Source organism: Bufo gargarizans, chromosome 5, assembly GCF_014858855.1.
Source record: "Bufo gargarizans isolate SCDJY-AF-19 chromosome 5, ASM1485885v1, whole genome shotgun sequence".
NCBI classification, from domain to species: domain Eukaryota; kingdom Metazoa; phylum Chordata; class Amphibia; order Anura; family Bufonidae; genus Bufo; species Bufo gargarizans.
In genome coordinates, this window is record NC_058084.1 from 386,450,783 (window position 1) to 386,462,981 (window position 12,199).

A 12,199-nucleotide genomic window follows, 5' to 3' on the forward strand; every position below is an offset into this window, starting at 1 on the left:
ACACCCATAGCAAGGCGGCTCTTTCACACTTGCGTTCTTTTCTTCCGGCATAGAGTTCCGTCGTCGGGGCTCTATGCCGGAAGAATCCTGATCAGTTTTATCCTAATGCATTCTGAATGGAGAGAAATCCGTTCAGGATGTCTTCAGTTCCGGAACGGAACGGTTTTTGGCCGGAGAAAATACCGCAGCATGCTGCGCTTTTTGCTCCGGCCAAAAATCCTGAAGACTTGCCACAAGGCCGGACCTGGAATGAATGCCCATTGAAAGGCATTGATCCGGACTTAAGCTAAACGTCGTTTCGGCGCATCGCCGGATACGACGTTTAGCTTTTTCTCAATGGTTACCATGGCTGCCGGGACGCTAAAGTCCTGGCAGCCATTGTAAAGTGTAGCGGGGAAGAAGCATACTTACCGTCCGTGCGGCTCCCGGGGCGCTCCAGAGTGACGTCAGGGCGCCCCAAGCGCATGGATCACGTGATCGCATGGCACGTCATCCATGCGCATGGGGCGCTCTGACGTCATTCTGGAGCGCCCCGGGAGCCGCGCGGACTTTAAGTATACGGCTCCCCCGCTCCTATGGCAACCAGGACTTTAATAGCGTCCTGGGTGCCATAGTAACACTGAAAGCATTTTGAAGACGGATCAGTCTTCAAATGCTTTCAGTACACTTGCGTTTTTCCGGATCCGGCGTGTAATTCCGGCAAGTCGAGTACACGCCGGATCCGGACAATGCAAGTGTGAAAGAGGCCCAAGATGTTAAAGGGGGTTATCCTGGAATTTATATCAATGACCTATCCTATGGATAGATCAATATAGGATCTGTGGGGGTCTGACGCCTGGGACCCCGATGATGAGCTGTTAGAGGCTAGCACTCAGTGCCACAGCCTCTTCCTAGGCAATATGACGTCACGTTCATCAGTCACAATGCCTAGTCTGAGCTCAGTGGCTTTGAAGTGAATGGGGCAGAGCTGTAATACCAAGCACAGCTGCTGTATAATGAAGCCACTGTGCTTGGAAAGCTGCTGGACGTTGGCTACACAGGACAGGTCATCATTATATTTATCTGGATAACCCCTTTAACATGGTAGATACGCTGTGGATTCTCCCTCCCTATATGTAGTGTTAGTGACGTCACATCACCTGACCACAGCGGTCCATATCTTGCCCTTCACCGAAATGTTTTGCTGTGGTAAGGTCCCTTTAATACGCTTTGTTTTAACCCCATGAATACTGGAGGTTTTTTAATTCTCATTTTTCTTCCTAGTCTTCCTAGAGCCATAACTTTTTTTTATTTTTCCATTCACATAGCCATATGAGGGCTTATTTTTTGTGGGACAAGTGTTTAGTTTCTAACGTTACCATTTAATATGGCATACAAATGTAGTCGGAAGCAGGAAAAAAATATTCACATAGAATTAGAAAAAAAAACTAATCTGCCACAATGTAAGTTTTTTTTTCTCTATGGTGTTCCCTATATGGTAAACTGACCTGTGCCCTTCATTTTGTGTGTCAGTACAATTACAACAATACCATATTTATATAGGTTTTTCTTGTGATTTAATACTAAAAAAGATTAAAACTTTGAAATAAAGTTTTTTTCTTTTCATAGACATTCTCAACCCCATTACATTTTTTTTGTAAATGTCTACAATGTCTTTTTTGTAGTTATGCCTACAGAGCTGTGAAGGGGCTAATTTTTTGTGGGATGACCTGTGGCGATGTCCATGGTCATTGGGTTTTTTATTTTTAATCTGGGGGAAGTTATTAAAATTTTTGTGCTTTTTTAAACATTTTTACAACTTTAGCCATCCCTAGGAGGCTACAATATGCAACATTCCAATTTATTTCAGCTTAGACTGTTTACTGTTCAACTGAACTACAGTCTAAGCTTCATTTGCGGTTATACTATGGAAGCCTTCCACCTGCAGGCCTCCAAAGGAACTGCAGCTCTGATAACCTGGGTTTCTTCAGACAGACAGACTGTATGGCTCTCCCAATCACCGCATCGGGGAGCCGGTCCTAACCCGGAAGCGCGCTTTCAGTTTTTACAGCATTTAAATGCCATGGTCAAGCTTCACCAAGGGCTAAATGTATGATATCGGCATCATTGCCATTAGCCCCGAAACAGCAGGTGCCATATTTAAAACCCCTTCTTGCACTGTACATGTAAAGCGATAGTACTCAAAGGATTAAAGGGTTTACTGAGGATAAGAAAACATGGCTGCTTTCTTCCAAATACAGATCCACACCTATACACAGGATGATCTGCAATACAAGACTCCATAACAGGTGCAGCGATATCTCTGGAAGAAACCAACTTTTTTTCTAATTCTGTCAACCTCTTTAAAATGGGTTGTTCAGTCCTCAGCACCAACCATCAATCAGAAAGGTGGGGGCAGCTATTTAGTATTAGCTCCAGTGCTGAACTACACAGCATCTTTCATTGTGAAGTGGATGAAGCCGGTTACTGCAGTGCTGCTCCCACTTCATTAGCAGCAATGCTGCAAAACATTCTTCAGATTTCAAGTCTCCTACTAAGACACTTTTTTGATAAAACAAGTAAGTAGAAAAGTACAACAAAACAGATTTCAGAAGATATATTGCATAAAGGTAAATAAACACTCAAACTTATTATGAAAACCAACAACCAATGATACTTCTATAAAGAAAACTAGTAAGACAACTGAACAACAACTAGGCTGGGCAGACGAGCTGTGCGGGGTCCTGCAGTAAACATAACTGATGTCACAATCAAGCAGCTTCAGTAAGTTGAAAATATTCATGTGTTTTTATCTGCTCCGTCTGCATTCGGTCTCCACAGCACACAAGACAGGACAGGAGAGCCTCTGCTTTGGAGTCCTAGTATAAACAATAAAAAGGGAAAAATAGCACATTACATATGAGATTTTGCAAGCAGGGCCAGGGCTCCAGATGGAGACCAAAACTTTTTAGTCTTGTCGCCATTTGCGACTGTACCGCAGCGCTCCTGCACAGCCTACGTTCTCTTCGCTAGCACACTTCACAGTGGAGAAGGAAGGAGTCCCTCCCCACTGTGACGCGACCACCACTACCACCAATGGGGAGATAGCAGGGAGGAGCTGTGGCCACTGCGCCACCAATGAATGTAAAACATTAAAACAAGCGTCAGCAGCGGTATCCCAGACCAGACACCTGGTCTCAATAACCGGACATGCGATCCGCGGCAATTGACCCTTCAGGTGCCACATCTGAAGGGTTAATTGCCGCAGATCGAATGCCCTGTTATTGAGGCCAGGTGCCAGGTCTGTGATACCGCTGCTGACGCTTGTATAAATGAGTTAGAGGACCTTTCATGGGTCCAAAGAATATAAACTTAGTAGCAGGCCACATAGAGCGGCACCCAGGGAATCTAAGTGCACTTACTATTATTCCTGGGCGCATATTATATATCGCCACGTCCGAAAAAGCTATTAAAATATTTCCGCTCGGTGAAGGCCGTGACAGAAAAAAAAAAAAACATCAAAACCGCGCAATTCGCCATTTTTAGTAACATTGTCCCCCAGAAGATGTCATTGGATGTGAGAGGTATATAGTGCTGGCTCACTACTGTGACCTGCGTCTCATTTTTTATAAATTTTTTTATTATATACATTTTAAATTTGGAGTCTAAAAAATGTAATTTGGCTTCTAAATTTTTTAGTTTAGGAGCCAATGGCTCCCGTTTTTTTTTTTTTGTCTGGAGCACTGAGCAGGGCCAATTTATCTTACCAGTGAGAGCAGAAATGTGTCAGTGTCAGGCACCTGTTTACTAAACCCCTTCACAAACCGCGCCAATTCTGGCCTTGAGAACCAGGAACAATTTTTTGATTCATTATGCAGGTTTTACTGCATATGCACATGTGTAGGTTTAAGAATCAATTGTTTAAAAACTATTTTTGAGCACAATTTTTATCACACGTAAGCAAATGGCATAAATCATGCAGACAAAGTTGATACAAGGCTCTTACTAATATATTGTGATTGTCTATATTGCCTCCTTTACTGCTCATTTCCAGAGATTATAATCCAGCAGCAGTGGCCGTGCTTGTACAGTATAGGAAAAAGCACTGGCCTCTCTGGTGACCGGGACCATGGGAGCACACATAGGCACACGTGTGCAGCAGCTCGCATCCTGGCCACCTCAAATCTGCACTGCAGTGGTGGTGGTAACCCTTGGATACAAGCCGTGTATACTGCAATGGAAAAATAATTCCAGCCAGAAAAGGCGACAATATGGACAAATCACAATACCTTAGTGACTTCTATTAAAGGGGTTGGCCACTTTCTTGTTATTGTTGACCAATGTGTATATAAGATTATATGACATCCGCCCTTAACAACGTAGAACAGACTGTGCCAGGGTTTAGTAACCACAACATGCACACTTGTTCTGCTGTATTTAGAACTCCCAAAGAAGTGAATGGAGCACATCGGGAGTTGTAGTTTCACAACAGCCAGCGTTTCGGAGGTTGCTGACCCCTGGACTATGCTATCCCGGCAGTCAGGAGCAATGGAAAACTGATGAAACAGAACCATGATGCCAATGTGTACAGAGTCGTTGATGCACATAGGATAGGCAAATGAGAGGTAATAAATCACTGAAGGTACTCCTTCAGCAGTCAAAGACTCAAGGTCTTGCTGGTAAATTCAGTAAGTGCTCATCTATTTTTTTTTTTTTTTGAAAGACTTTGAATTAAAAAGCATTTTCACAATGTCTAAAGTAGTAAGCCAACATAAAACCCAGAATTGTGTTAGTTCTAAAATGATACATACCAAGTCCAGTTTCTTAAGATCAGGAGTTCCATTAGAATTATGAGCAACATTCTTGCTCCCTGTGCAAAGCTGAAAAATGAAAATTTTCTTCAGGAAAATATTATAAACTAAACCAAATGTAAAAATAAATAAATAATAAAGTAACATTTTGTGAGCGTAACATTATATTCCTAACCACCTAATATTAGTAATGTTAGCCATACATATTATTTCAGCAGAAACCATCAGGGTGGTGTCACACACAGCACTTGGCCTTCTGCACACAACCGTTGTGTGCATTCCGCATCATGGATGCGGACCCATTCACTTGAATGGGTCCGCAAACCAGAGATGCGGAATGGATGCGGAACAGAAGCACGGAACAGAACCCTACAGAAGCACTATGGAGTGCTTCCTTGGGGTTGCGTCCCGTACTTCTGTTCCGCAAAAAGATAGGACATGTCCTATCTTTTTGCGGAACGGGCGGATCGCAGACCCATTATTCTTAGCTGAGTATTCTGGAGCTAGGGTCTTTTACAAGCAAAAAAAATAATAATATGCCTCTAAAAACTGTGTGTGAAAGAAGTCTTACAGAGTTAAAACAGTTCTCTCAGATGACTATACATTAAAGGGGTTTTACCCAAAAAAATAAAAGATCATCTACTGGTGATATATGGCTCACAGGGGCCCTACCGCTAGAATCCCCACTAATCACCAAAACAAGGGTCCTCCATTCCTTCTCTACAATAAAACTGTAGTGAAGAGAAGTTTAAATGGAGCAGTGGTTGAGCACTGCAGCTGCATTCAGAGCCTATAACGGGGTTACCCACTCGCCACACATTCCTGGACAATCTGTAATTATTTTTTTCTAGTAAAGTGAAAAGTGATTTTCTTTGTAACTGCAAAGCTTGTACAGATTACTGTAACTGCAATTCTCCTCATTTTACAGTTCACAATAAATAATGCCAACATGTTTATATCACTATTCCAGCCTGTGAATAGATCACTAATAATCTTTATAATTTGTTATTGCTTTGCAAACTGTTTCTATATTTTTTTTTAACCCTTTCCAGATCTGCGCCATACATGTACGGCAGAAGTTGAGACTTTAGAGCTGGCGACCATTTAGGCGCTGAGCGGGTGCCGTAAACGCCAGATGCCTGCTGTTTTATACCCGGAGGCAAAGATTTTTAACACCTCAGATTCTGTGGTCATTTGCGACCATGGCATCTGAGCAGTCTTTTCCTGGGGGTGCCGTGCTCCTGGGGACCGAACAGCTCCCACCTTCAGAGATTGTGGGAGCAATTCAGTTGCCATGATAGCCTAGGGCCTTGCGAAGGCTGCAAGGTTTATCATAGTGACGTTCCTCTCAGGCCCTGCCTATGGCAGGCTTGATAAGAAGGTGTAGTTCTCCCATAGACTGATTTGGTAAATCACTGCAGTCCAAGATTACTAGAAGTGCGTGCAAAAAAAACTAAAATTCATATAACCCTATCCCCATTTTAAAAATAAGCAACGAAAAAATAAAGATTAGCATGATTGCTTTTCAAAACGGTGTACTAATATTTTTATATCCAGTACAGTGAACGGTCTAACGGAAAAAAAAAAAAAAAAAAATCAATATGGCCAACTCACCACATCAGTCACTTCAACTAGCCAAAAAAGTAATAAAAAGTTATTAAAGTCATACACACCCCTAAAATTGATGTTAATAAAAAACTACTGATCGCCCCACCAAAAATTCGCTTTCACATAGCTTCGTAGGTGTACTTATTAAAAAAAATAAAAAAAAAAGTTATGGTGGGGTCAGAATATTGTGATAGTGATGCAAAAAAAAAAAAAATATATATATATATTTTGTCAAAGTTTTTTTTTTTAAAGGGGTGTTGTCTCACCTCCCACTTTGATTGCTTCCCCACTATTCCCTGGGTGCAGTTTCTGAGCTGGGCGGGAGCTCTTCCCTTGACTGATGATACAGACAAGCAGTGTTGGGATGATGTAATCCCACCTCTTGCTTGTGCACGCGTTACTGTGGTTGCTATGCTGACAGTTCATTATATTAGCACCCTCGAAGCAGCATCATCCACAAGATGACATCAGGCAGTTGTGATTTAATACTGGTCGGGGGTATTCTCCTTTACTCTCTGGTGGCATAGCTGTATAGAATGGCTCCGAGGATGTGGCACATTCCATGGAGCTGTTCTATAGGAGAAACTAGATGGCCGGGTGCGGGCTGATAATTTGTCCAGGTTAAAAAATAAGGTGGGTAACCCTGGTGTATTAACCCCTTAATGACTCGGCCCTATTTCACCTTCTGGACTTGGCCATTTTTTGCAAATCTGACCAGTGTCACTTTAAATGCTGATAACTTTAAAAAACGCTTTGACTTATCCGGGCCATTCTGAGATTGTTTTTTCGTCACATATTGTACTTCATGACACTGGTAAAATGAAGTAAAAAAAAAAATCATTTTTATTTACAAAAAAATACCCAAATTTACCATACATTTGTAAAAAAAAAAAAAAAAAACAAATAGCAAATTTCCAAGTTTCAATTCATCTCTACTTCTATAATACATAGTAATACCTCCAAAAATAGTTATTACTTTACATGCCCCATATGTCTACTTCATGTTTGGATCATTTTGGGAATGATATTAAATTTTTTGGGGATGTTACAAAGTTTAGAAGCAAATCTTAAAATTTTTCAGAAATGTTCAAAAACCCAATTTTTAGGGACCAGTTCAGGTCTGAAGTCACTTTGCGAGGCTTACATAATAGAAACCACCCAAAAATGACCCCATTCTATAAACTACACCGCTCAAGGTATTCAAAACGGATTTTACAGACACACCCCATATGTGGTCGTAAACCGCTGTACAGGCACACGGCAGGGCGCAGAAGGAAAGGAATGCCATACGGTTTTTGGAAGGCAGTTTTTACTGGACATTTTTTTTTGACACCATGTCCCATTTGAAGCCCCCCTGATGCATCCCTAGAGTAGAAACTCCATCAAAGTGACCTCATCTAAGAAACAACACCCCTCAAGGTATTCAAAACTGATTTGACAAATGTCGTTAACCCTTTAGGTGTTCCACAAGAATTAATGGAAAATAGAGATACAATTTCAAAATTTCCCTTTTTTGGCAGATTTTCCATTAATAATTTTTTTCCAGTTACAAAGCAAGGGTTAACAGCCAAACCAAACTAAATATTTAAGGCCCTGATTCAGCAGTTTACATTAACACCCCATATGTGGTCGGAAACTACTGTACGCAGAAGGAAAGGAATGCCATACGGTTTTTGGAAGGCAGATTTTGCTGGACAGTTTTTTTTTACACCGTGTCCCATTTGAAGCCCCCCTGATGCACCCCTAGAGTAGAAACTACAAAAAAGTGGCCCCATTTTAGAAACTACAGAATAGGGTGGCAGAATTGTTAATATTACTTTAGGGTACATATGATTTTTGGTTGATCTATATTACACTTTTTGTGAGGCAAGATAACAAGAAATAGCAGTTTTGGGACAGTGTTTATTTGACAGGTTAGATCATGTGATATTTTTTTAGACCAGGTTGTCACGGATGCGGCAATACCCAATATGTATACTTTTTATTTATGCAAGTTTTACACAATGATTTCATTTTTGAAGAAAGGCTCAGTTGTGAGCTGAAACGTCGCTACTGCTTCACATGGGTGAATAAAGACACCGTTTTTTCAAGTCTTGGAGTACGGTCCTATTTCTGGTATATATTAAGGGTAAGCTCATTCCCTTGGACGTTGCACCTGAGCCAGTTTACTGGTTTTTTTCTCTATCTCTCTCTCTCTATCTCTCTATCTATCTATATCTATCTACTGTGTAGAATCAGGGCAGCACACCTAATATCAAACCGATGTGTGCCAGCGGTGGAAACACCTTGCAAGGGTGAATAAAGATCCACAATTTTTCACCTACGGATGTGCTGCGGTGTTTTTCATATATATATATATATATATATATATATATATATATATATATATATATATATATATATACAGACGTGGACAAAATTGTTGGTACCCTTTGGTCAATGAAAGAAAAAGTCACAATGGTCACAGAAATAACTTTAATCTGACAAAAGTAATAATAAATTAAAATTCTATAAATGTTAACCAATGAAAGTCAGACATTGTTTTTCAACCATGCTTCAACAGAATTATGTAAAAAAATAAACTCATGAAACAGGCATGGACAAAAATGATGGTACCCCTAGAAAACACAGAACATAATGTGACCAAAGGGACATGTTAATTCAAGGTGTGTCCACTAATTAGCATCACAGGTGTCTACAACCTTGTAATCAGCCATTGGGCCTATATATATGGCTCCAGGTAATCACTGTGTTGTTTGGTGATATGGTGTGTACCACACTCGACATGGACCAGAGGAAGCAAAGGAAAGAGCTGTCTCAAGAGATCAGAAAGAAAATTATAGACAAGCATGTTAAAGGTAAAGGCTATAAGACCATCTCCAAGCAACTAGATGTTCCTGTGAGTACAGTTGCACATATTATTCATAAGTTTAAGATCCATGGGACTGTAGCCAACCTCCCTGGACGTGGCCGCAGGAGGAAAATTGATGACAAATCTAAGAGACGGATAATCCGAATGGTAACAAAAGAGCCTAGAAAGACTTCTAAAGAGATTCAAGGTGAACTTCATGCTCAAGGAACATCAGTGTCAGATCGCACCATCCGTCGTTGTTTGAGCCAAAGTGGACTACATGGGAGACGACCAAGGAGGACACCATTGTTGAAAACGAATCATAAAAAAGCAAGACTGGAATATGCCAAACTACATGTTGACAAGCCACAAAGCTTCTGGGAGAATGTCCTGTGGACAGATGAGACAAAAATCGAAGTTTTTGCCAAGGCACATCAGCTGTATGTTCACAGACGAAAAAATGAAGCATATCAAGAAAAGAACACTGTCCCTACTGTGAAACATGGAGGAGGCTCTGTTATGTTCTGGGGCTGCTTTGCTGCGTCTGGCACAGGGTGTCTTGAATCTGTGCAGGGTACAATGAAATCTCAAGACTATCAAGGAATTCTAGAGAGAAATGTACTAGCCAGTGTCAGAAAGCTTGGTCTCAGTCGCAGGTCATGGGTCTTGCAACAGGACAATGACCCAAAACACACCGCTAAAAACACCCAAGAATGGCTAAGAGGAAAAAATTGGACTATTCTAAAGTGGCCTTCTATGAGCCCTGACCTCAATCCTATTGAGCATCTTTGGAAGGAGCTGAAACATGCAGTCTGGAAAAGGCACCCTTCAAACCGGACACAACTGGAGCAGTTTGCTCATGAGGAGTGGGCCAAAATACCTGCTGAGAGGTGCAGATGTCTCATTGACAGTTACAGGAAGCGTTTGATTGCAGTGATTGCCTCAAAAGGTTGCGCAACAAAATATTAAGTTAGGGGTACCATCATTTTTGTCCATGCCTGTTTCATGAGTTTATTTTTTTACATAATTCTGTTGAAGCATGGTTGAAAAACAATGTCTGACTTTCATTGGTTAACATTTATAGAATTTTAATTTATTATTACTTTTGTCAGATTAAAGTTATTTCTGTGACCATTGTGACTTTTTCTTTCATTGACCAAAGGGTACCAACAATTTTGTCCACGTCTGTATATATATATATATATATATATATATATATTTTATATATTTTTTTATCCTGGGCATTTCCATAGAAGTTACCGTTGATCTCTTGCAACATGCGATAATTATGCTTGTCAGCCGCCTGAGGTGTATTAACTTGCTGATAGTTTCAGGCAGAATTTGATAAAACTTCAGGAATATATCTTTACATGATTAATGCTGCCTTTGCCTTTCTAAAATTGTCTATTACTGTCCCGCCCATCTGCCCAGGGCTTTTAATCTAGTGATATAACTGGATTCTACATTGCCCTGAAGGCACAGGAGAAGCAAGTCTGATAGTGTAGGTCCCATCTGTTAGATGTCATCTTGTCGCTGCTAGGTGGGCCAGACACAATTTCGCTAAAAAAAATATGCGCAAAGCACTTCTAATTTTCATATAAGTATAGCAGTGATGCAGTTTACATTTATTCATGTTTCTAGTATTTGCATGTGTCTTTGTGCAAAAAGCAGTGTGCTGCAACTTGTAGTACTCGTTTGTTTTTACACTGCAACCATTGTAGTGTTTTTTCATACTGTTTGAAGGTGCTGGTCTAACTTTCACAAAACTGTTAGGCAATGCAAAAAACAATGCAAGTCTACTTTCACACTCGCGTTTTGGCTTTCCGTTTCTGAGGCTGTTCAGGGCTCTCACAAGCGGTCCAAAAACAGATCAGTTTGCATTCTGAATGGAAAAGGATCCGCTAAGAATGCATCAGTTCAGTCTCCATTCTGCTTTGGAGACTGACACCAAAACGCTGCTTGCAGCACAATAGAAAACTGATCCGTCCTCAATGGTGTTGAAGACGGATCCGTCTCGGCTATGTTAAAGATAATACAAACGGATCCGTTCTGAACGGATGGAGACTGTTGTATTATCTGAACGGATCCGCACATAATGCGAGTGTGAAAGCAGCCCAAGATAAGGTCACATTTAAGATCAATGACCAGCAATGATAACCGTGTACTCAAGGATGACCATGTGGGTGTGGGAGAATTTGTTAATTTTACATTTCCTACTATGAAAATCATATCAATTCTATAACACATTACAAAATTCTCTTTTCAAATGAAACATACCCATAATAAAAGGACTCCGTAGGCATACACATCAGAGGAAGCTGAAGCTGGTTGCCCCAATTTTATTTCAGGAGCCGTAAACATAGGGAAGCAAATAGAGGTGGCTGAACTCCGCTGCTCCTAGAAAATCAATCAAAATTAAAAACCTCTCTTTAGAAGGTTACCAAGGTACTAAATGAAAACACTGTAGATCTTGGCTATTAGACTGCTACCGAGTGCCGCTCACGCTCATCATAGGTCGTTAACCTGTTATAGAAATGCTGTAGGATGTTAGGTCATTATGCATAAATGCCTCTGCATCCTAATGATCATACAGGCACACCGAGGAGCAGGGACAGGAAAAGGATTTTACTTAATAAGTTTTTATTATTTTAACCTTTGATGTAACCCTCAATGAGGCAATCATCCAGAAGCAACCCCATTAAAATGTAGTCTGTACACTGCTCCTTCCAAAACATGGTATACTGTTATCTTTGGCATTGACAAGCACTAAGAAGTAGCATAAGATTATAGCCCACAGTATCTAAGAGAATTAAACATAACTAACCATGCATGCTGTAATTTAAAAGATGAGTCCTGTACGTGAGATGAGTCAGGGACAGGACTCATCTCAGGTTAATTTGCATATGTATCAAATCGTTTTTTTTTTTTTACACAATAAAAGCACACAGAG

At 40.7% G+C, this 12,199-nt stretch overlaps 1 protein-coding gene across 1 annotated transcript in view; it reads right to left on the reverse strand.

Moving 5' to 3' along the window:
• STK31 (serine/threonine kinase 31) overlaps positions 1-12,199 on the reverse strand; it is a 250,414-nt gene that overhangs the window by 23,927 nt on the left and 214,288 nt on the right. The window contains exons 20-21 of the mRNA XM_044295539.1: positions 11,527-11,646; positions 4,791-4,859 (exon numbers count right to left, since the gene is read on the reverse strand). Of these exons, the coding sequence (XP_044151474.1) occupies positions 4,791-4,859; positions 11,527-11,646 (189 nt within the window). The remainder of the gene's footprint in view (positions 1-4,790; positions 4,860-11,526; positions 11,647-12,199) is intronic.